The 24,945-nt window shown below is 28.3% G+C and overlaps 4 protein-coding genes across 4 annotated transcripts in view; 1 reads left to right on the forward strand and 3 right to left on the reverse strand.

Moving 5' to 3' along the window:
• Positions 1-494: 494 nt before the first annotated feature.
• On the reverse strand, positions 495-8,546 carry LOC107436870 (mitochondrial ribosomal protein L41). The gene is made up of 3 exons (XM_016048692.4): positions 8,214-8,546; positions 3,808-3,920; positions 495-778 (listed from the first exon to the last, which is right to left on the reverse strand). Exons 1-3 carry the CDS (start codon positions 8,398-8,400, stop codon positions 557-559), a joined length of 522 nt encoding a protein of 173 aa, XP_015904178.2. The 5' UTR covers positions 8,401-8,546; the 3' UTR covers positions 495-556.
• Positions 8,547-14,566: 6,020 nt separating this feature from the next.
• On the reverse strand, positions 14,567-16,319 carry LOC107436868 (hexokinase HKDC1-like). Its single transcript, XM_016048689.3, has one exon. The coding sequence runs from the start codon at positions 16,103-16,105 to the stop codon at positions 14,690-14,692; it is 1,416 nt and encodes a 471-aa protein (XP_015904175.1). The 5' UTR covers positions 16,106-16,319; the 3' UTR covers positions 14,567-14,689.
• A 194-nt stretch (positions 16,320-16,513) lies between these two features.
• The window catches only part of LOC139426325 (dynein regulatory complex protein 8-like), a 24,214-nt gene continuing 15,782 nt past the window's right edge, over positions 16,514-24,945 (forward strand). The window contains exons 1-3 of the mRNA XM_071184651.1: positions 16,514-16,591; positions 23,743-23,833; positions 24,833-24,905. Coding sequence (XP_071040752.1) covers positions 16,582-16,591; positions 23,743-23,833; positions 24,833-24,905 — 174 coding nt within the window. The 5' untranslated portion in view covers positions 16,514-16,581. The remainder of the gene's footprint in view (positions 16,592-23,742; positions 23,834-24,832; positions 24,906-24,945) is intronic.
• Positions 18,881-19,926, reverse strand: LOC122271268 (uncharacterized). Its single transcript, XM_043051996.2, has one exon. The coding sequence runs from the start codon at positions 19,787-19,789 to the stop codon at positions 18,941-18,943; it is 849 nt and encodes a 282-aa protein (XP_042907930.1). The 5' UTR covers positions 19,790-19,926; the 3' UTR covers positions 18,881-18,940.

Here is a 24,945-nt window from a genome sequence, read left to right on the forward strand (position 1 = left end):
TAAAACAATATTTTGTTCAAATGTATTTAATTCATTTATTCAATTGTGAAAATTTTGAAGTCACACATTTCAACTACTCCACTGCTCTGGTTTAATATAAATTTATCAGGATATCAGTTTATCTGGAAAATTACTGGATGTCTTGAATTTTACCTATTCACTTTTTAAAAAAAGTAAAGTTCTCCTTGTATACACGTTTTATAAAAGTATTTTACCTATTTTGCATTAAATAATATTAAAAAAAAGGTAACCATACACTTTCGCTTCTGTTTCGAATGAAATGAATCTCTCTGTATAATTAACACTCAGTGAGGGAGGGACCGATTTTCCATGTTATTGATTTGCTGAAACTTAGTAATACTCAAAATGCAATCAATCCAATCGAGATTTTGTTCAAGATGGACATAAAACTGTTCTTCCTCCTTGATCTTGAAAGATGAATTAGAAGCAACCAAGGGGGTTGGTGTGTGAAGTGAACAGGGAGTGGAGCCTCCTAATATTAAGCTTTTATTTTATTTTTTCATAAAATCTACATTTATTAAACACTTTACACGGGTTAGCCGAAAAGATCACTTCCAGTTAAACGAGCTTTTGTCCAGGCTTCTTCAGGACCCATGCTTTCTTCTTTTGATGGTTCTAGAGGATTTCCATGCTCATCAAGTTTACCTTCTTCAAGATCTTTTTTAATTTTTTTGGAATAAACAGCATAGAATAAATGTTCTGGAGTAAATTTTTCTTGAACAATGTCAGCTGTTCGATACGACACATATGGCTTCAACTATGTAAGAAAGAAAAAAATATACTTAATAATAGCAAAACAAATGACACAGATATTTATTTCAATACAAAATAAAATAATTTCTAATGTAATGTAATGTAAATTCTTTGCGGTACGAGTTTTGATTATATGTTATAAACTTTAAAGACATTTCTGTTTGCAAATTTTTTGTCTCTTATGAATAATATTAAATTTATGTCATTTTAAAAAAAGTTAAATAATATTGAAAACTTACTTACTGTATTGTTCTGCACCATTTAAAAAAAATATTGTTTAATTTTATAATATACTCTGTTCAACAAAAGCTGAAAAAAAAAGAAAACAACCTTTGCATTACCTTTGGCTGGTTAGAGCCAAGTTCACGACGAACAGTTCTAAACCGTCTAGTGGTAAATTTGAAAAGAATTGCCCACTCAAGAAGTAACTTTCTAAAAATAGGTAATTTCGGTGATACACTGCAAGCCTTTATATTTATTAATGCTATAATTTTTTTTGGTAGAGAATACACTTACATTAACTCTACTTTTAAGATGTAAAATAGAAGTTTCAAATGAATAAATAAAATTGTAGTTGTTTTAAAGGTGTAACCAAGAACAAAACTAAGAATTTTTGGGGAAAAATCATACATTTCTGAAAAATATTTTTATTTAAACTTTATCCTACTTGTAAAAATTAGGAGCAAACATTTTCAACTTAAGTTGTTCTTAATAATTGACTGTAAGGAAATGCATTTTAACAGATATTTAAAAACATCTTTCCAAGTTGGGTGTCTAATTATTTACACTGTATTTTTAAAAAAATAATAATAATAAAAAAAACAACAACTTGAATTTGTAACTTAATTTTCAGATAATTTTTGTTTGTTAAAGTTATTTTAATAATATTTGAATTCAGATGAGTATTTTCATGGATAAGTTAGATTAAAAAGATAAAATTCTAGAAAGAACTGAAAAGAAATAATAGAACTAACAATCTTGTGAACAACATAAATAAAAGTTTTAAGCTTAAAACTGGGAATTATAATAATTTCATAGATTAAATTAATATTCATAATAATCATCTTTATGTATTTGTTGTAAGTACAGTCTTTATTAATTGGAGGCTTCTTTTTCAACTGTACAAAAATGATATTGCATACATTTTTAACACATTTGTTATTTTTTCAAATTTGATTTCTAAACGAGTGTTTGTGAAAGAGTAAGAAAAAGGGAAGCAAGAAAAGAAGGACAGGATTTGAAAGAAATAGAAGAGGTAAAAATTTCAAAAGCAAGATTTTTTATTAATTATTTATTGTATAATACATCCTTAATATAATTGTACTATGTTTTAAAAAAAGTTAAAATTTTTAAATCTTAACAGAGCCAGGTGGATCAAAATTAGCTAATGCAGTGTTCAACAGTAATACTGATGGTTATGTTACTTCAATTTATTAATTAAACGATAATTGACACCAATAAAAACTATTTATAAGTTAGAGACTTGAATCGACATAAATATTATTTAATTCTGAATTGGTTAAATGGGGAATGCTTTTGAGCTTCAGCAAAAAAAATTTAAAATAAAAGTGTTTTTGATAGTAATGAGTTTGAATTGATAATCTTTAATAAATTTTTCTCCCTTTTTGTATAAACTGAAATCAAGAATAATTGTAAATATAAACAATTAATTTAGTTGATTACATTGTTTAAATATTATCTATAAAATTCATTGAAGACTTTTGTAATAAAATAAAACAGCTAGACAATAATTTAAACGAAAAAGAAACATTTTTTGAAAATTGTATAGCTATCAAAGCATGAAGATGATTTTTAATTTACAACTATGTTTGAAAAGAATTTTATTAGTTTTTTATAACAAAATGTAAATTTCCTTTCCAATTTTTTTTTTTTTTTTTGTAAAATAAAGAATATATTTTTTTATTTATAAATATTAAATGATTTCGTTTTGGTGCAAGGAAAAAAAGAAATAACTACCCACATTTCATAGATTAATATAATTTGTGTGTTTTTTTTATTTCTAAGGAAAAGGAGTGTTCTAGATTATTTTCATAAAATAGTTTTGCTTCACATTTCTATATTCTTATAATACTTTTTTAAACAGTTAATTTTCAGTTTTTTTTCTCCAGTTTTTTCCAATGTCTTGAGAGAAATTTAAATTCCAGTTAGACATAATAACATTAATACAGCAAGAAAATAGTAATGTCTTTCTGAAAAGAGTTCTGCATTTCAGATTGATAAATTGGAATTTCAATGGTTTTGACAAATTCAGAATTATAAAATATCAATTTCAACATTAATCGTCCAGACAAAGTTTTAAATAAAAAAATTTAATATATTTAAAAATATATATGTAAAATCTAAGTAAGTAATGTCGATGAATTTCATTCTATAAAGCAAGCAACTTATAATATCTGTATATATTTATAATAAATTAATCTGATATAGACTTCGTATTTTGTGGCATGTCCTATAATTTAAATTAAACTGACTTAGCTATACTGTGGGAGGAACGCTTCACTGCAAATTCAGTTTCACCTACATTAGTAGCTTATAGTATATAAAAAAAGGGAGTTTAGGAAATTAAGAGTAAACTGAACTTTCAAGTGCTGAAAATTTATTTTTCATATAATCAAAATGCAAACAAATTATGGCAGGATTAAATAACTGGGAAGTAATCTGTCATAATTTGTTTGCACTTAAATATTTTGAAAAAATATTCAGCATTTGTGACTTCATGGCTTACTCTGAAATTTTAAATTACCAATGAAAGTGAAACAGAGCATGTGGTGAAAAATTTCTCTCATAATATAGCCTCCTCGTAAGGGTGAAGACAAGTATCCTGGATGTTAATCCATAGACTTTTAAAAAGTATTAAGTAACACAATAATTCGTAGCATGCCCTAGAGCCCTGACTAAGCTAACCATTAATTTAAAGTTATGTAAGAATACATCATAAAATTTATGCGAATAATATATTACATAATAATATACACAAAGTCATACAAACATGGGTGGAAAATATTTTCTTACATGAAAGTTGGTTAAATCAGGAACCACAAGTTCAGGTATCATTTCAGGTACTTCAACAAATTTCTTTTTTACACCTTCACCTGTCCAATATCCTGTTAGCCTCATTCCTCTCTCTGTAACATAAATTATATAATTAATCTATACAAAAAATTATAACATTAAATATTACCAATTTACATATTTATAGTTTTTTTTTGGTTTTGTTTACGTCAACAATTAATTGGGAATTTTGAGCAGTTTTTAGTTGAAATAGTAAATGTGGTTTAATATAATGTAACTTTTGTGTTCCTATAATTGATTTTATTATTTTCTCCTTGCGACTTTTTCTTGTTTTTTCAATATTTTCTAAAGAAATATACAAGGTAGTTATCTTATCACTGAAACTTTTTGAGAGATCAAAAAATTCCTTTGCAGTGTTAATAATAGCCTTGTTTTCTAACACTTTTATCCATGCTCCACATTTAACTGATGCTCCAATGCCATCAACTGCTACTTCACCACATGCTGTTTTGTGAAATGACCAATCAGCTTCAAACCCAAAGTCATCTTTATGGTAAACTAAATTCCCTAAATTGTATCTATTTTTAAAATGGATTCTTGCACTGTCACTCCAGTAGTGAGCATTATTTATATAAAAAGGAAGTTTTCTTGAATATTACTTTATTTGCATTGAAAATAAAGCCTATGGGTGCAAGTCTTCCATCCCCAGGATGGATTTCTGTCTTTCAAAAATGTCCGCGGACGGAAGTAAGACGGAAACAAGACTGACTCGAAGACGGAAATCGGATTTTTTTTCCTGTCCTTAAAAATATTTTTTAGGTCTACTTTATTGGCCTACTTTCTTATGTCCGGTCGTTATTTTATCAAAAGACAGATGAATAAATATTTTTTGTACAGTATTTAAACTTGATGTATTATGGTAAAGCTTTCTTAGATAGTTTGCATATGTCGAGGGGGTATTGTGTATGTTAGGTATTTCAGTCAAACAATTTTCAGTCTTGGCCTTTTTTCCAACTTGCACCCATGATAAAGCCTTTATCATATTGTATATCATCTGATATTACTGCATCTGATATTACCTCGGCAACAAAAATGTCCCCTCCTAAACAATTTTCTTCATCTTATATTTACTTACATGTTATAGAATTTAGTTTAATTTTGATATTTAATAATTACTTTAGAATAATATTTGATATATTTAAATTCAAATCATTCTTACACTTTATTCATAAGATAAGAAATTTAAAATTTCATCTAAAAACATTTTGAAGGGGACAATGGAAATTTCCTAAATGCCTTAAATCAGTTATTATTATTAATTCAAAGCTTAAAAACATTATTCAGGCTGTAAGAATTCAGGATTGATCTGCAACACATTTTCCACTGAAATGCACCTAATATAACCTCTAAATAACTTGTAAAAAAAAATTAAACAGTTATTTAAATTAACATTTTTCTGAAATTTCAAAACATGTAGTTTTTAAAAATAGATAGTTTTATTTGCTTCAGGAAATGTTTTTTTGAAGCGTATTGGGACCAGTTACTGTGATTTTGCCCATATTACAATTTTAAATCAAATGTAAAATTCTAATTAGTTTGGACTTGTCCTGGTTTATGCAGATAACTTACAAAATAAATGAAAAGCAAATGGTTGAAAAAAGTCAAATATAAGATTTTCTTAAAATATATTAATTTAATGACTATAAAAACGATATGCTTGTTGCAATATGTTATATAAATTGTCAATTTTACATGACTTGAAATGAAATACTATACAAAACTATACATTGGAGTTTTATTGCACTGTATTATTAGAACTACTTTTGTAATAATAAATATAAAATGTGGAAAACTTTACAAGACTATCTGTAACTAAAAATGTTTTAACAAAATAAAATGTCATAGTAAATTCAGGACACAGTTATTATCTAATGAAAATAAATGTAAATAAATAAAAAATAAATTACTCAGCCAAAAATAAATAGATGTAAAAAATAATTGTTTGAAAACTGAAATATTTTAGATCTGTTGAAAAATTGTTACTTGATAATAAAAATGCTTTTAATATAATATGCTATCCTTTTTTCTTTCTATAAAATAAAGTTTTGTTCTAAAAATAATTGAGTTTTACATGAGTTGTAATAACTGAGTTAAAAATAATATACACAGATTATTTTCATGTATTTAATTTTCTGAAAGGAATATATGGTACTAAATTATAGTTTTAATCACTTGGAATTTTTTAAAAAAAAATCAAGAGATTAAAAAGTTTTTAAAAACAAAAATAGTTGATTTAAATCAAAGTAAAAATGAAGCTAATAATAATCATATGGGTAGTGATCGGAGAGTATAATGAGTAATATTTACAAAAATACTCATAATTAAAAATCTTATCGTTAAAATGGGACATGTTCTAAGTTAAGTAAATGAAAAAATTATGCAGATATTTATAATGATATTAATGATGAATAAATGCAGATATTTATACTATAATTATAATATCCAATTTTCCACAAAATGTGGTCTACATAATCATATCAGAAATAGAAAATATATTGATAACTTATAGTATCATTAGTTTGCTCTTAATAAATATGAAATACAAATTAAATTGAACAGAAATAAACTTAATTTATCTGATTTTCTTCTATATTTAAGTGTTTTTTGAATATATTTTTTACTTATTTAATTTTTTGAATAAATTTTAACTTAATTTTTTAACTTGAAACTTGAACTTGAAACTTTCAATATCATAAAAGATAAAATAAACAAATAAATAAATAATGCGATCAAAGCTCAAGTTATAGACTTAATTATCATTAGCAATTCTCAATTTTTAACCTGTTCCATCTCATTGACTTTCTTGCAAATTATTTAAAAAAAAAGGAAATCTATCACAATATAATCTTTCATGCCCTGACAGCACATGTTACCCCATTAATTTTCTAAGCTTTCAGAAGTTTAACATTTCTTGTTTTCTAAAAAAACTCATAAAAACTATTCTTATTTCCTAAAACATAAATTTTTTTTAGCTGGTTAAGGCATATATAACTAAACAAAATGATTTTATTATTATCAATTAAAAAAGAAAACCTGGAAAAGTCTGCAGAGAGAAATAATTTATATAGAAAAAGTTTGAATGTCAGTCTTCATGCAAATAATATTTTAAAAACCAATCAATGATTTATTTTCCAAAAAACTTGTTGCACTTAAATTGCAATTTTAATGCTACAAAAATTAAGTAGTATAAGTAATTTGAAAGTGAAGTTAGTAATTATTTAGGTTAGTTTATCAACACAGTAATATTTTTAAAGTATAGAACAGAGTAATAATTTTGATATGCACTCTTTCTTTCTAGTAAAAGCTTTTAGAGAGAAATTTTCATATTCTTACATGTTTGTGCCAAACATGCAAAAATTGTTTAAAAACTTTGTAGAGGTTAGCTCTGCTTTACAATTGAGAAAACAATGTAAATGCTTCCAGATAGATTTCGAGAAAAGTGGCTTGACAACTGTTTTCTTCTATTGCCAATGCTATGAACCTAAAATAAAATTTCAAAAAACTGATAGAACAAAATTTATTCTTTGAAAAACATTTTTTGCAATATGTAGCTTATCACACATAGATGCCAAATATATGAAAATCATGAATTTGAATTTTTTGTCGTTTACGTTGATTTTCAATTGCATGGCGGAGTTTGGAGTTGGCTATGATATATACTCTTCAAGATGATCATTTTCTGTAATGCTTTAACTTTTTTGAAGGTCGTAACAAGGAGGTAAGGATAACTTGACTATTATCATAGTTCAGGTATGGAAATCTTCTAGATTTTAGCATGTTATAGTGTTTAAATCGAACAAGAAAGAGCTCACCATGACAAATTTCCAATTAGAAATAATTCAAAATTATTTTCAGACTTGTGGAAAGCTCTAATTTGTTTGGAGATCTTTAGATGATAGATCCCTATATTTAATATTTTGCATCTACTATTGATTGAACTAATGGATGCAATAGATTTTATTTAAAATTAACATGCAGTAAAACAAAATGAAGCGAAATGCTTGAAGCAAAATTCTTTGAAGCTTATGTCTCACAATGTAAAATCATAATACAATGTAAAGATTAGTTCTAAAAGCAAAACTAGAAAAAATACAATTAACCTCAACATTTAGTTATATTGATATTTTTATCACAGAATTCAGGCTTTCAAATTGTTAGCTACAATTTCTTAGGGGGAAATATATAGCAATGTTTATTTAAACAAAAACAAGTTTAAAAACTGTACAAAAAGAGAAAACTTATGTTTCCTTTTTTTTACTTTTATAATTTTTAATTTATTGTTAAAAGTTGCAGTTGAAAAAAAAATTGTTACGATGAATAGGTAAATATATTAGTAAAGTGCTTACGATCAACCAGTTCGGGATGCTCTCTAAAATATTTCTTATCTAAAGGTGTTCCCCGATTGGGATAAGTGAATTTTCTGAAATTTCTTTTGCCATATAAAGCTGAGCTTACAGTAAAATTTCGGACGAATTGAAATGTTTTGGAAAACCCAATTCTAGAGGTATTATGTAAATGGAAAACTGAATTCATTCTGAAGAATACAAATTTTACTCTAAATTACAAATGTTTATAGCTGTCAATGCTTAAAATATGAAGAAAATATACATATTAATCGAGATAAAAAGGGAAGAAGAACAAAAAAATGAATTTATTGTTTACAACAATTGATTGATTGATAAATGATTTAAGCGACAAGTGTATCTCCTAAAAGAATTATTTGCTTGTAGCTTTCATATTTTTAATAGGCCTAACAAGAAGTATAAAGTAAAATTAACTTCAACTTTATTTCAAAGTAAAATCACGTGGTGCAAAAAAGAATTGTTCTCAAAGCGCTTATGACGCTAATTTTGATTTGTCTTTATTTTTTCCTTTTCTTACAATAATGTATCTTCTATAACTCTTCTCTATCTTATATCTTTTTTCTTTGTATTGTTTACATTACCAACTATTTCAATTAAAAAATAATAAAATTAAAGACACAATAAGATTGATTATCCTTATTGCAATTTGTATAATAATAACACACAGTAATAAGATATAGTTTTGAAATTGCATAATTTTTTTAATAATTGTTAAAGATTGAAGATTGATAGCTCACATTCTTTTAGTTTGTTTAGCTTCAGTAGAATGAATAAACAAGTCAGTGTAAGGCTAGATCATCAATCAAAATAAATATTAAATGAATTGGAAAAAAAAAGTTTTTTTTTTCTACGCAAAGTAATTTTTATTTATTGCTTAACAGTACTTTCGTAAGTTATTATTATTATTATTTTATTATATTTATAGTATTATTATTTTATTATATTTATAGTATTATTATTTAAATATTAATTTTATTTATTCATGCTGATTTAAATATACAAGGTTTTTATTTCAATAAAAGTTAATATAATGTCATTTATTTAATTATCGATTAGTATTTTATAGCTAATCGTGTTTGCAAATGATACAGGATTACAACGGTTTATAATTCTTTATAAAATTAATTGGCATTTAAAGTTAAAACCACCAAGTGAGTTGCGATATATTTTTATATTACTTTGTTACAAATTAGATTTTCTTTATGAATGTGTGATTGAATGTAAACAATAAAAAGCTTTTTGAAACCAGAAGAAAGATAGAAGACTTCTTGTATAGCTCCGCTATGTTACGCTTAAAAAGAGATATATGAGTCGACTTAATATTCTATAAAGTTTTATTATTGTGATTTGTGTTTAAATTTAAGCGTAATTTTACCAATCATAAGAGTTTCCTGTAGTTAATATATTTTAAAAAGTTGTGAGGTTTAAATAAATTTCAGAAAATTTATGTCATAGCATAAATAAAGCGTGCCGTTTGCCATGCTTTTAATGTTATCGCTTTTTCAACTATATTTGTATAAAATATCGCTGTTTGTTATTTTTGGAGTACTATCAACGAGAATATCTTTCGTAATTATTGGTCGTATCACGGATTTAGTATTGTGATAACTGTTTAACAAAAATAAAGGCAAAAGCAAATTTTATTCAAATTGCACACTTTTAATAATTATTTATATTTAGTATGCAATTTTAGGTTAGCTCAATTAAATATGGTTTTTGAAGGTTTTATTGCTGACAGTTGTCATTTGAAAACTATTAGATTGTTTACTATTACAAAGTTTGCGAATTCACATTCATTTTATTTCCTTCATTTTAAAAATAGATTTCTGTTTTAAATTTTATCATTATTATATTTCTTATTTATTTTATTTTATTTTTATTGCTTTTTTTATTATTTAAAATAAATATGCGAATTTTCGATTTAGCAAATTTGCGACCACTGTGAACTTTTACATTTCTTTTTGTTTGAAAGAGAATACTTGCAAAAATATGCTGCCTAAACGAATCGTTCTTAGTCGATCAACATCTCAAGCATGCAGAAAAAGAACTGTCGGTATTTCAGAAACATCGGAGCAACGGGAAAAAAACTTGAAACTAATCGAGAACACAATGCCCTAGCCGGCTCCTTAGAAACGTCTGAGCAACAGGAAAGAAGACTGTTAACAAATAAACTACGCACTACTCAAGCCCGTTCGTTGGAGACATCAGAGCAACGGGAAAGAAGACTGTTAACGAATCAACTACGTACTACTCAAACCCGTTCGTTGGAAACATCAGAGCAACGAGAAAGAACACTGTTAACGAATCAACTACGCGCTACTCAAGCCCGTTCGTTGGAGACATCAGAGTAACGGGAAAGAAGACTGTTAACAAATCAACTACGCACTACTCAAGCCCGTTCGTCGGAAACATCAGAGCAACGGGAAGCAAGAATGAAATCTGATCGAGAACGCACTACTCAAGCCCGTTCGTCGGAAACATCAGAGCAACGGGATGCAAGAATGAAANATTGTGATTTGTGTTTAAATTTAAGCGTAATTTTACCAATCATAAGAGTTTCCTGTAATTAATATATTTTAAAAAGTTGTGAGGTTTAAATAAATTTCAGAAAATTTATGTCATAGCATAAATAAAGCGTGCCGTTTGCCATGCTTTTAATGTTTTCGCTTTTTCAACTATACTTGTATAAAATATCGCTGTTTGTTATTTTTGGAGTACTATCAACGAGAATATATTTCGTAATTATTGGTCGTATCACGGATTTAGTATTGTGATAACTGTTTAATAAAAATAAAGGCAAAAGCAAATTTTATTCAAATTGCACGCTTTTAATAATTATTTATATTTAGTATGCAATTTTAGGTTAGCTCAATTAAATATGGTTTTTGAAGGTTTTATTGCTGACAGTTGTAATTTGAAAACTATTAGATTGCTTATTATTACAAAGTTTGCGAATTCACATTCATTTTATTTCCTTCATTTTAAAAATAGATTTCTGTTTTAAATTTTATCATTATTATATTTCTTATTTATTTTATTTTATTTTTATTGCTTTTTTTATTATTTAAAATAAATATGTGAATTTTCGATTTAGCAAATTTGCGACCACTGTGAACTTTTACATTTCTTTTTGCTTGAAAGAGAATACTTGCAAAAATATGCTGCCTAAACGAATCGTTCTTAGTCGATCAACATCTCAAGCATGCAGAAAAAGAACTGTCGGTATTTCAGAAACATCGGAGCAACGGGAAAAAAACTTGAAACTAATCGAGAACACAATGCCCTAACCGGTTAGAGTAACGGGAAAGAAGACAGTTAACAAATCAACTACTCACTACTCAAGCCCGTTCATCGGAAACATCAGAGCAACGGGAAGCAAGAATGAAATCTGATCGAGAATGCACTACTCAAGCCCGTTCGTCGGAAACATCAGAGCAACGGGATGCAAGAATGAAAACCAATCAAGAACGCACTTCGCTACTCAGATGCTGCCAATACTCTGATTTGAATCTCAGTGCATTTCACTACGATCCGACAACCAACTATAGATTACACCCAAGCGTCATCATTGGAAAAATGGATCAATTATGTATGTTTTGTAGTGCTCTCAAATTTAAGAATGAAACAGCTGGAATTTGCTGTTCTGGAGGCAAAGTGTAGCTACCAGATTTAACGTCGCCGGCCAAGCCATTATCAACGTTGTTATCGGGTCAAACAAATCAATAGAAACTTTTCTTGAGGAATATATATCAGTACATTCGTGTTTCCAAATGACTTCATTCGGTGCAACAAGTATCAGTGGGCATATGGGCAGCCAGAGTTATTTATTACATTCCCATGCAATCCTGCTTGAGCTAAAATTAAAGAGCTTTAGTAACTTGAGCAAACATCATCGGATCTTCATGGTGCATTACCGCACGTGAGTTAAAACAAATATTAAGCTCTATACTTGGTTTTATTGCGAAAAATCATGTTTTTGGAGAGACACGGTGTTTGATGTATTCTATTGAATGGCGGAAAAAGAGAATTGCCACATGATTTGGCTTATTGAAAAAATCACACCATGACAAATTGGTCAGCTCATATCAGCAGAAATATTCATGTCGCCACTGATCCAGACTTTTTTCAGATCATCATCCAAAATATGTTTCATGGTCGGTGTGCATCACCATACATGTCTGTTTGAGAATGCACTAACGATATCATAGAGAATTAATTGTTGAGACTATCACTGGTTTTTTCACCATTAAATAAAATTCTCATTTCAAATCATAATCACAAATCTCATTTACACACTTAAATACAAAATTTAAATTCAAGCTGAAAGCGTTGCAACGCACGCAGGGTACAGCTAGTAAAAAATTAAAAAAAGTATATAGAAAAATAATATAAATATAAATAAAAATATCAAATATAAATAAAAATATCAAATATAATATAAATATAAATAAAAATATCAAATATAGTATAAATATAAATGAAAAATTTGAATTTCTTGTGAGTCATGTAAGTGATTTAAACTATTGGAAATTAAATAAAATGAATTCAAAACACATAGTTCTTAAAAGTATTGGTATAAGAGCGTAATAATCAGTGTAAGGAATAGGACGGATCCACTTATTCTTTTACCTCACAGATTACTATGCAGATTGGGAAGTGCCAAATAACATATAGCATGGATAAAGAAAAGGGACCCGGACACAGATATAATCAAAAAATATAAAAAAGGAAAAGAAAATTAAGGTGCCGAAACTTTTGTTCGTTTTCTCGACTAAACTACTGGGATCATATTTCCAGGTAGCAGTTCAATCTAGGTAAGAAAACCGAATTCGTAGAAAAAAGACGTATGTTTAGTTAGAGAAAGCGTGCTTTTGTTTATGATTTTATAACTTATATTAAGTTCCCGCAACAACCCGTTTTGAGAATAAAAGTCACGGATGTTAAGGCTCCACATTATTCGCAATCGCAACGCTCGAATACGTCACCTGGGGAAAAGATCGGTGCCATGTTCTGATCCACTCCTTTGCTCTCCTCTCCTCAGTTGTATAGGAATGTACTACGATATTTCCCTTTTCTTAATATTTTTCGTATTTAACTGTCAAAAATAGTTTTTAAACATTTCTACGACGTTCTCTTTTAGAACTATGTTCAATGCAGTTTTCAGTTCCACATAGTTTCCTAACTTAAAAGTTTTTANATCGAACTTTAAGTTCTTGTATTTCGGTTTGCGAAGAACGATATTGAAACATCGATGAATGTCGTAACAATTCAGAGGAAAATTAGATGCTTCAGAAGTAAAATAACATATCGTGCAGTCATCAATACCTAATTGTACGACTGGTAAGTTGCAGCAAAACCCCACAACTTGAGTTTCTTCCAATAAATTTAATTCGGTAAAAAACTCCAGCAAACGGTTTGGTTCGCAGTCTAAGCTGATATCACCGTCTCAGTGAGTCGCGTTTTCTGCTCAAGTGTATGGATTTTGATTTTCCAAAATTTGCTTCTGCTGTCTACTTACAGAGGACGCAGCAAGCTGAGACGCTAATGTTGACTCTCTCACAGTGAACTCAGCCAGAGGGAACATGAATTTCAGAAAGAAGTCCTAAACAATGAACCATCTAGTATAGATTTGTCCCCCCCCCCCAGTAATTTTCACATCTCAGATAATTTAAATACTATTACTACTACTTATAATAACAATAATATAAAAGCTGTGCTCATTTTTTTATGGGGATGATAAAGCAAAGGAGTGCTTGTGTTATTGATTTAAGCAACAGAAATAGCACAAGATTTTTTTTTGTGACTACGACTAGTGTAACAGCAGAATATTTTGGGAACATTTGTTTTGAGGTTTCTTAATTAAAGTAAAATAGGAGCTGTCTCACTATTTACTGACTGCACACAATGAAAACTTTTAATTTTTGGCATATTAGCAGAAAAAAATTTACAACTCATTCATCTAAGACACCGTATTGTAGCTATTCCTTAAATTCTTTATAGTTTTTTTTTCATGTTTGACACAGTAAAGTTGAATCCAGCTCTTGTGTCATTAAGCTTTCACAATTTAATTCAATCTTAAATCTATAATTATACCAGTTTGAGCTGAACCGATGAATCAATAATCATATTTTAAATGAAGAATGCATGGAGAAAATTTTCGTGTATGGAAAATTAGAAAATTCAAATTAGTTAGTATCATTAGATATAAAGGCTGTGTTAGAATTCCTGTATCGGTAAGTCCAAAGCAAATTTTAAATCACAAATTATGGAATTATAGTTTTATAAATCGCCTCATGCGTTTACTTTCCATTTATATAGAGAACATACATTTAACATACTTTCACTCAAATAACATATTTCCTTTTCCATACTACAGATTTTTAACTAAAAAAATAATAAAAAAATAAAAAAAATGTTCAAATGTGTCGTACAGAATGTCCAAATGCTCAACTAGAAACTTAAAAATGAAGTTCTTTTTTGTCCATTCTTACAGCTATCGAAGTCGCTAATGCGGCACCTTCATAGTTAGCAAAATTGCTTGGACGAAAAAATTGGAACTTTTTTTTGGGTAGTAGTTTTTGAATTATGTTTCTGATATCAGCTTCATATTCTAAATATTGCCAAAACAATGATGATTTTATAATTACAACTAAGTCGTTCGATGCAAATTTCGACATGAATGCTGCGAGGCAGATTGACTTTAGCTGTGCAGTTCGCTTTAGAATTATATCGATAACATAACATGCGATTTTAGCATCATCTACTGTGCCACAGACAGTTCCTCCAGGTAAAAGTACGAGCGCTTGATCGTCATTTTTATTGTTCACAAGATTTATAACATCTGTTAAAGACACACCTTTACTTTGTAATGACTCTATGTTTGCAGTTCTACAGTAGAGTAAATCGTGGTGCAATGAAAGTAATATTCGTTTAATCAATTCAAGAACTGAGTTCGGAAGTAATAACTGACCCATAGAACAGTGTTTTTCATAATTGTCATTTAGGTGTTCTGGTATTATGTCCCAATCATGGTTTGTTGAAATAAAGTCTATGGTCCCTAACTTCCCAAAATTCTTAAGATCGCAATCAATAAGCACTTTTCCTTCATTTGACTCAGATTTTCGCCATTTTTCAACTAACTTTCGATCTTCCCAATACAGAATATTGCAATCATCTTCAAAATTAACCAACATATCTATATTTCCATGGATGTACGCAGTGGAAATAAACGAGCTAGTGTTATTGCTCAAAATGGCTGCGAGATCGAACTTTAAGTTCTTGTATTTCGGTTTGCGAAGAACGATATTGAAACATCGATGAATGTCGTAACAATTCAGAGGAAAATTAGATGCTTCAGAAGTAAAATAACATATCGTGCAGTCATCAATACCTAATTGTACGACTGGTAAGTTGCAGCAAAACCCCACAACTTGAGTTTCTTCCAATAAATTTAATTCGGTAAAAAACTCCAGCAAACAATCGCTGATGTATTCAAATATTTTAATGTAAGGAGTTTTTTTGACATTCTCACTTAAAGGGTAAACTTGTGTTTTTGTTTCGGGGGAAAAACCAGGACTTATTTTAACTAGAGCCAAAACTAGATATCTTTTATCTAAAAATATAATTACATAATCGCCCTTTTCAAATCCATTAAAAAGTTCCGTGAAAAAGGTAACTCTCATTTCCATTGAAGTTCCTTGCATATCGGAATTTGGATCTTTCAAGCCATAATTCATTTCGTGTTCAAGTAACTGTTTAACATCCACCATAGTTTCGTCAGAAAGGATAAATTGCGAGACATAGTCTTTCACCTTTGATGTTTTGTAGGAGTCAGAAAGCTCCAATGTTAACTCAGAATCACTTGAAACATTCATTTAGAAGCAAGTTTGGTATACTTAAAATTTAAAACTTTCGCAATTCTAACAAGCTCATATAATCATTGTCTACTGAAAATCGTAGAATGTTTAATGGCGAATGATATTGTTTTTAGAATTCTAAATCTGAAACAGGCATTAGCATGTAGCTTACAGGTGTTTGATGAGGTTTCTCACCTTTGGTTACAAGCCTGATAACCAGGAAAAATTTTGATGACCTTCACTTTCTTGGTTAAATTTAAAAATAATACTTTGTCCTTTTTTTGTTTAATTGTAAATTTTTAAACTTTCCTTTTTTTTAAATAAAAAACAAACCATGGTAAAAAAAATGCTTGCAGTTTTATGAAAATGGTTAAAATCATAAAAATATTCGCTTTTGTAAGAATTTAACTGTTAATAAAGATTTAATAACCCATTTTTGCATTTTTCTCGTGACTTGTAAATATAAGTCCAATTTTAATCACACGCAAGTCACTATGCTTAAAGGTGAGAAAATTGTAAATTAAAATAGCTTTAAAATTAGTTTCTGATGTATTTAAAAGTTTCCTCGAAAATTCCTGGCTATCACGATAAGCTATCCAACTTTTATTATTGCATTTTTTCTTTAAAAATTTCCAATATAGTTAAGTACCTTTTTCTGATTTATAACCTTTGGTGACATTTTCCGGAAATATTTCTAACGTATGCAACCAAGTCTATAATGTACGTGATGTTAGTACCTGCATACTGATTGTATGTGATCGATACTAACGTCTATATTTCTAAATTTAATATTCCGATTTAGCGTTATTGAATCCTGAGATGTTAATGATCATTTTACATTCAGGAAATAATAAAAATAATCAAAACGAATCACCACCCTAATAACTTTTGAATGGTTGTTTGTATCTTCATACTCTAAAATGTTATGGCAATATCTCAAAGAAATCTTTTAAATTATATCTAACTGTAATTGTGGCAGAATATGCTAGAATATTATAGTGTATATGTGGTAGAATATTATGTATATGTGGTAGAATATTATATTGACTTTTCTTTTTTCCGAAGAAACATAAAATTTTTTGATTACATTTAATTTAGTGTCTAAATATAACTCCGGACAATAAATTTCATAAAATTCTAAAAATTAGGAGGTCTACAAAGACAAGTGAACATTTGGTATAAAATATGGAATGTTGCCAGTTTTTCGTTTTGGTCAAAACAGATTTAGGTAAAGCATGACTCTGGAATCGTTATGCCTTTAAGTAATTCCTGCGTAAACTTCCGTACTGTGAATTAAACGTGACCCTAAATTTAAAAATAAATAAAAAGTGGTAGAAAGATTTTCATAGGCATTCCTTAAGTAAAGCCTACTCGGTGAAGCAAATTTGATACCAGATTAATGAAATAAATAAAAGGTGGTAACAAGTTTTTATTAACCGAATGACGTGAAAATTTAAATTTAGCTTTAAAACATCTGACAATTTTGAATACATAAAATTTTTTATACCTTACAATTAATTTTTTCATAATTAATTAATTAATTATTAAAAACTACATAATTCAGCTAAATTCCTCATTCTATTACATACGTGTCTTTAGGTCAAGGGTTATAACTTTTTGTGAAAGAATTATTAAATTTTAGTCATCATCATGTTTAGCTTGACAGTCCAGAGTGAGGCAGTGCCTTCTTCTGAATTCTGCTCCACTGAGACGTACTTTCACCCATGCGGTGCTCTCTTGTCAAACGAAAGGTGCACCTTCTTTACTTAATTCGTAAAGGCTATTGGCTAGCGTGTTTGGCTTGTCTAAGTGTCATAAGAAACAACAACAATGATCAAAATACTAGCCATAATCAAAATGTGACAGGAATGATTGCATTACAGCACTACACAGTACTTATGTACAGCACTACAAGGTCCTACTCAATTTCGAGTACAATACAAGGAATAATAATAGTGTATATGCATTGTGATAGTTGGTCTTTTTATGATCGAAGCAAACATTGTCTATAAATGTAATACTTAAAGGAAAATTAGGTTTTTGAAACGATCTTTTTTTATTTTTTAAGCTAGAGACCTAAATTTAAAACTGATAAGTATTAAATTTTTTTGACAGAATCAAAAACCTATCGCCAAGCTTACATTAAAATGTAAGTAAATCTTGTAATTTACTATTAATGGTAAAGTCAGGTTTTTCAAAAATATTTTTTGAATTAATATTTAATAAATTGTCATCAATTGGGTTATATATTGCAAAAAGGTCTGTAATGTTCTGGATTATACGTATCTAGAGCTTTAGACTGTACAATCCTAGTATACGATGTAACTGGAATTCAGTGAAATACACGGGATCATATAAACTATTATTTTTTTACTGTGTGATTAGTAAATTAAAATTTTTATAGTAAATTTAATTTTCTCTGTAATGCGAAGAAACGAAAAAACTTTAATTAAGAGTTTTTGCTAAAATTATTACGTGCCATTTTGGTGTTGGCGGCAGTATTCACAATCGTTCCAAAACTCGTACCATATAAGATTTTAAAAGAAACTATCTTTGTTTCATTTGAAAAAGTTGAAAAGTTTATAAAAAAAAGTTGGAAGTAACACAAAATTTGTATAAGCACAGTAAAATACGTTAATGCAATATTATTGATTTTTTTTTCTGAATTTAAATAATTTAATTCGCAAATAGTTATGAAAATTAATTCTCTTCTTCTTTACGGTACGAACAATTATTTGACTTCATTTTTTTTGAACTTCATGTCTAACAGCGGAAGTAAAGGCAAACTTGTACATAAAGCATTATATTTTATTAATACTTTAGCTTTATAATTTGTAAGCTGTAATAACTTAATTAATGGGGCGATTTTGGTGGCTTGATTTTAACTAATCCACTCGCCAATTTTTTGACTTCAGCTATAGCTTTTCCTGGGTTCAATTGTTTCGGGCATGCCAATGTACAGTTCATGATTGTTTTGCACTTGTATATTGAAACTTTGTTTTTCATCATATCCAATCTCTTCTCTGTAGCTTCATCTCGAGAGTCAATAATCCAACGATAGGCATTTAAAATAACTGACGCACCAAGAAATCCTCTTTCACCATTCCACCAGTACTCTGGGCATGAAGTTGTACAACATGCACACAAAATGCATTCATATAAACCATCTAATTTTTTTCTATCTTCAACGCTTTGCAGGATTTGCTTTCGATCAGTTGACTTTTCGATTTTTCTTTGCAACCAAGGTTGAATGGATTTGTACTGTTCGAAGAATTGGTCCATGTCCACCACCAAATCTTTTATAACGTACATATGTGGAAGTGGGTATATTTTGACAACATTTTTGTCGTTAGGGTCGAACTTATGTAAGCAAGCCAGAGTATTTAATCCATCTATATTCATGGCACAAGAACCACAAATACCTTCTCTGCATGATCGACGGAACGTCAAAGAAGGATCTATTTCATTCTTTATTTTGAACAGAACGTCCAAAACTGTTGATTCGCAATTATTTGTATCTATTTGGTATTTTTGCATACGTGGCTTTTTCTTTGAAGATTCCGGATCAAAACGATAAATTGAAAAAGTTTTTATGATTGGAGATACTGTGGACTCTTCTCTTACGATTTTAATGCCAGAAATGAAATATGAATACATTTGCTTGTATTTTGATAATAACAAGTTGCTTTTTACAAATGCCATAATATCAGTTTTCGAGTACTTAAACGATATTTATAGTACAAAGTACAAATAACTAGTTCTTACAGATGCATGAAATTAACAAGTATTCACTGAAATCTAAAAATTACTAATGTCAGTGAAAGTGAGGAAAATTACGTCACTCTGCACGTGATGAAATGGCACGAGATTTTCTCTCTGCTATCGAATTTTACAAATTACTGATTATCAAGTTTAAAAAAAAATAGAAGTTTACATAAGAAGCATAGCATTTCACAGTGACTTTTATTATGTAAATACTGCATGGTTGATAATTACAAATATATCTCTACTATATATTATAACTACTGATAACGACACAATACCAGATTGCTGATACACGATAACCTGAACTAAAGGAAAGAAGCTCCCAAAATTCGCCATCTCATCTCAAAATTAGGATTAATTTTTACTTATAACATTATACATTAATGTCAAAGAGCATGATTACACTTTTGAAAAATTATTTTAAAATTACTCAAACGTTTGAACAAACTGTTTATCGGTGACTCAGTTTTTGAATTTTCCGAATAATTACAGTGTTATATGAAATTATGGTTCATTTTTATTAATGATTTGAAAAAAAATTTATGGTTCATTTTTATTAATGATATGAAAAAAAGGAAAAAATTTTTTTCCTTTTTTGCCCTCGCCAAGAATCATGAGATGAACAAGAGACATGCACTTCCTCCTCTATTGGGATGGGATGTGAAAAAGTTAAGTTCTTGGATTGTATTGAACGAATCTATCCCCCTCCCCTTGGATTGAACAAATATTTTTTTTTCTCTACTTGGATTGCACAAATATTTCTTTCCCTTTTTTGGATTGAACAAATATTTATCTATTTGCGTTACATTTTGCTTAACGTTATGTTTTACTTTATACTTTACTCTATTGTTTACACTATATTTTAGATAATATTTTACAGTTTATACTTCCCATTTTACATTATCCTTTACTTTTATTTACATTTTATTTTATATTTTGTGCATTACTATATTTTAGACTCTATACTTTACTTTATACCACAATTTTTACTTTTACTTAATACTTTACGTTTGACTTTACTTTGCATTTTAATTTGCACTTCCTTTTATTTTATCCTTAACTTTACTTTTTATTTTTAATGAAATTTTACAGTTTACTTTTCCATACTTTACAGTTTACTTTACTATTTTATTATGAGCGTTCCTTTTCTTTACCTGATACTTTATTTTTACTTCCTTTTTTTACTTTGCGCTTTCCTCTCCTTTACTTTTTTACGTTGGGCTTTCTTTTCCTTTACTTTATTTTTACTTTACTTTATACTTTTATTTTATACTTTATTCTTTACTTTACATTATAATTTATGCTTTACTTTACATTGTATTTATCAACTCTTCTTTATTTTATTTATTTATGTTATATATTTTTTAAATTTATTTTATTTATTTTATTTATTTATTTATTTATTTTATTTATTTATTTATTTTATTTATTTATTTATTTTATTTATTTATTTTATTTATTTATTCCATTCATTTAATCATTTGATTTCAATTTTTTATCCAGTTTTTATATTTTATATATGTATATATTCCATAATACATCTTCTTTATTTTTATATTTCCATTTTTTGTGTGAAAAATAAATAAATAAACTAGCAAAAAAAATCAGTTTAATTGTTCCCGGCTAACCGAAAGGTACAATAAAGTTTAATTCAAATCTATAAAATAATCTGTATGCGAAATTACTTCAGATTTTTCCTGCTCCGGTTGAATCGCCTAACATCATAAATGGAACTGTAGAATTTGTAGCATTTTTTCGACAGTAAAAGTATTATTATTTTTTTGTTGATTTAAAGTTTTCAACAATTAGGGAACAATTAAGCTTTTTCTTTAAAATTTCTGATAATCGAATATGCGTGACTACCCCCTACCCTGCATTTTGAAACGTCTTGGTTATTTGTGATAAATTTAACCAAAATAATCAACATGGGATGTTTGAAACTGGAAAATTATCATGATGATACAAGCTTGAGTTGATACAAAACATCTAACAATTCAGTACTTGCAACACGGGAAAAGGAATACCACTGAAATCACATAGTTTGGCCTATTCACTTGGCTGCGTTTGGTCTGTTAACGTTGCAGTTATTAGGCTTGTTTTATTATCATGCTGAATCAATGTTTGGATCAGATTTAATTGAATATCTGCAAATGCCGTCACGCGTGTGTGTTAAACATGATTGGATGCTGAATCATAGCATAAACAAATGACACTATTTACTCACGCATGATATCGCTTGCAGGCATTCATTAGGATACTCTCAACTCGAGAAAAAGACCAAAAGACCTCCCGCTAGATTTATTAGGGTGCCCTATCTCAGACTTACCATAAAAAATTTAAAATTATAATATGTAAAAAACACTACGGTTAAGAGATATTCGATTATTAATAAAAAAAAGTACATAGACAAAAAGTCTGAGTTTAACGAAAGTACTGAATTGAAACATAGTATAAACTTACCATATTGATAAAGTAAATCACGCTAGAATAATAAAATTCAAAGTTTAGTAAAGGGTTATTATCAAGGCTCGAAAAACCACCCGTCCGCCCGTCCTCGGCGGTCAAAAATTCTCCGCGGGCAACGAATTTTTCGAATCCGACGTCCGCGCGGACGGCCATTTTCCCGTTAATGTTCGTGATACATTTTCAATTTTTGTTATCTTACAAGAGTCTTGTGCCTCACTTCTAAAATGACCCTCTAATCTAGAAATCCCGTTAATTCCTTGCAACATACTGCTCATGGTGGAATTGATGTTTTCTTGGTCTGGGAGTACTGCAGCGTTTTTCAACCGGGGCTTTTCAGCAATGAACTTACAAAAAAACAAAATACGTACTGGTCTTAAACAAGAAACGTTAAACACAATTATGAACATCTACTTAAATAGAAAACCCTTTTCAGATTTCTGTGCCGAAACCTCTGTAAATCATTGGCTTGATTGCGGAACTAGCAGACGTCATATTTGATTCCTTTAAAACACGCAGTACCCTCGGATAAATTGACATTCCAGATAACTTGACCTTTGTCATTTAAATTATTTCATAAAAGAAATAAATTATTTTATAAAAGAAGTACTAGGTTATTATTAGTAGCCTAGTATTTCTTTTATTACTGTATAATGTAATCCTAGTATTTTTAATCCTAATAACTACTAATTCATTGTGCAATTTATGCAAATGTTTGTAACAAATAAGCGAAATCTATATTTTTATTTATTTAGAAGCGACGGGTTGGTTTCAAAGGAGGACGGGTACATTGTTGGACAAGCCGTCCTCGGGGACGGGTAAAATTTCTGATTTTTTTCGAGCCCTGGTTATTGTTTATAATTAATAAAGTGACAAAAAATATCTTTTAAGCAAAATAAAATATATATCTTTTTTATCCTCGCAGTGTTATTTTTTTTTGGAGTATGCTCCTTCAAACAGCGCAAGGATGTTATATTTGTGCCAGTATTTTCTATCTAAATTTGAGCAGGTTTAACTATATTCTGACCTTAGCGTCATTCACTATATTCAATTTTCAATGTTTCTTCAATTGAAGTTGTTGATGTAATATAATTGCTATGTTATTAAAAAAACCAAGCAAAATGTGTTTTGTTCTTAGCGTAGACAGCCAGGTTAGGACGTAAACAAATTGGTTATTTTCAATTCCTAAATTTCAAACCCTTTGAAAGGATCATTACAAATCATATGATTTAATTTTGAAATAGTGAAAATAAAAATTCTCAAACATTTTATAAAACGTTTATCCATCTTAATATCAGAAGTATCTGGTAATATTAGCAAATCAACCGAGGAAGTTTAATTTTAGATAAAATATTCGATAACTTATAAATATTACTTTTTATAAAGTAAAAGTTTTCATTTACAAATTAATAATATTTTTTTATTAGGTATAAGCCCCTATAAAATTAACATACAGAAGCAGATCAAAGAAGTTTTCAAAGTTTTTGATAAGAATGAAAATGGAAAAACTGATATCAAGTAATAAATTTTCCAAATAAGTTTGATTTTCAATAGAATTGTATGCATCTATGGTATTTTTCATTTTTTACAAGTTGTTTTTAAACAGGCCGAAAATAGCTATTTTAAAAATGTATTAGCTAATTTAATCAGCTAATTTAATTCTCATTTCTGCTATTAAAAATGTGACCACTTTTAACATAAACAAATACCAGGTACAGTAACAAAAAAAGTAAATTTGGCAGAAAAATTTCTTGATTGTGGTAAATTTTGACTATCATGAGTTAGTTGTGATCAATAACATCTTTTTCGGTGCTGAATGATTCTGAATAAAATTAATTTGGTACTTTCAGTTAGCCGGGTGAAAGAAAACTAATCTTTAAATTTTCTTTTTTAATTTTTTAATTTTATTTAATTTTCTGGAAACATTTATTAAGTAAAATGTTTAAAAAATAAATATAATGAAAAAAATATTAAGAAAAAAAAAAAAGTTATCAAAAGTCTATATTTTTTGGCGACTTGAGCCCGGTTAACTGAAAAGTACCGTTAATTTTCCTTCTCTACTTCTTTTCTTTTTTCTTTTTATTAATTTAACTTTAAGAATGTGTTTTTTCAGTACAATAATAAAAGTCAACATAATGTGCAATGTAAAATTGAAAATTTTTTAATAGCGTACATAAATAAATTTTACTTTTGCGAATATGTCGTAGTGAGTTTGGCGTAGTGTTTATATATCTAAGATCTTTTTTTAAATTTTATACAAAATCGAGTATTCAGCTACTTGAAGAAGAAGAAAATCTTTTTGTTCCCAAATTAATCATTTAAAAAAGTTGTGCTATCTAAGCATATTTGGTTAACCAAACATATTACATATTAACTACAGCAGAAAATTAACGTCAAAACAGGTAACGACTTATATTGTAATAGTTGATTAAGAAATAAGGCAAGATACAGTATATATGTCATTTTAATAAGTCGTATGAATAATTTTAAACTTTTCATTAATATTTGTGATTACAGGAATGTTTCAGTTATTGTGAGAGCATTAGGACGTGTACCTAATAATGCTGAACTGACTGAATTTATTAATAAGGTAAGCAGTGCGTATATATATATATATAACGTCGTTGCCG

The sequence above is a fragment of the Parasteatoda tepidariorum genome, chromosome 8, assembly GCF_043381705.1.
Source record: "Parasteatoda tepidariorum isolate YZ-2023 chromosome 8, CAS_Ptep_4.0, whole genome shotgun sequence".
NCBI classification, from domain to species: domain Eukaryota; kingdom Metazoa; phylum Arthropoda; class Arachnida; order Araneae; family Theridiidae; genus Parasteatoda; species Parasteatoda tepidariorum.

What these genes read in the sequence shown, in the direction of transcription:
- LOC107436870 (XM_016048692.4), bottom strand. Translation starts at nt 8,400, where the DNA reads ATGAATTCAGTTTTCCATTTACATAATACCTCTAGAATTGGGTTTTCC. An exon ending in GCATCCCGAACTGGTTGATC is followed by an intron (nt 3,921 to 8,213) that starts GTAAGCACTTTA and finishes TTTATGTTACAG; the next exon opens with AGAGAGGAATGAGGCTAACA. An exon ending in CTGATTTAACCAACTTTCAT is followed by an intron (nt 779 to 3,807) that starts GTAAGAAAATAT and finishes TTTCTTACATAG; the next exon opens with TTGAAGCCATATGTGTCGTA.
- LOC107436868 (XM_016048689.3), bottom strand. Translation starts at nt 16,105, where the DNA reads ATGAATGTTTCAAGTGATTCTGAGTTAACATTGGAGCTTTCTGACTCC.
- LOC122271268 (XM_043051996.2), bottom strand. Translation starts at nt 19,789, where the DNA reads ATGGCATTTGTAAAAAGCAACTTGTTATTATCAAAATACAAGCAAATG.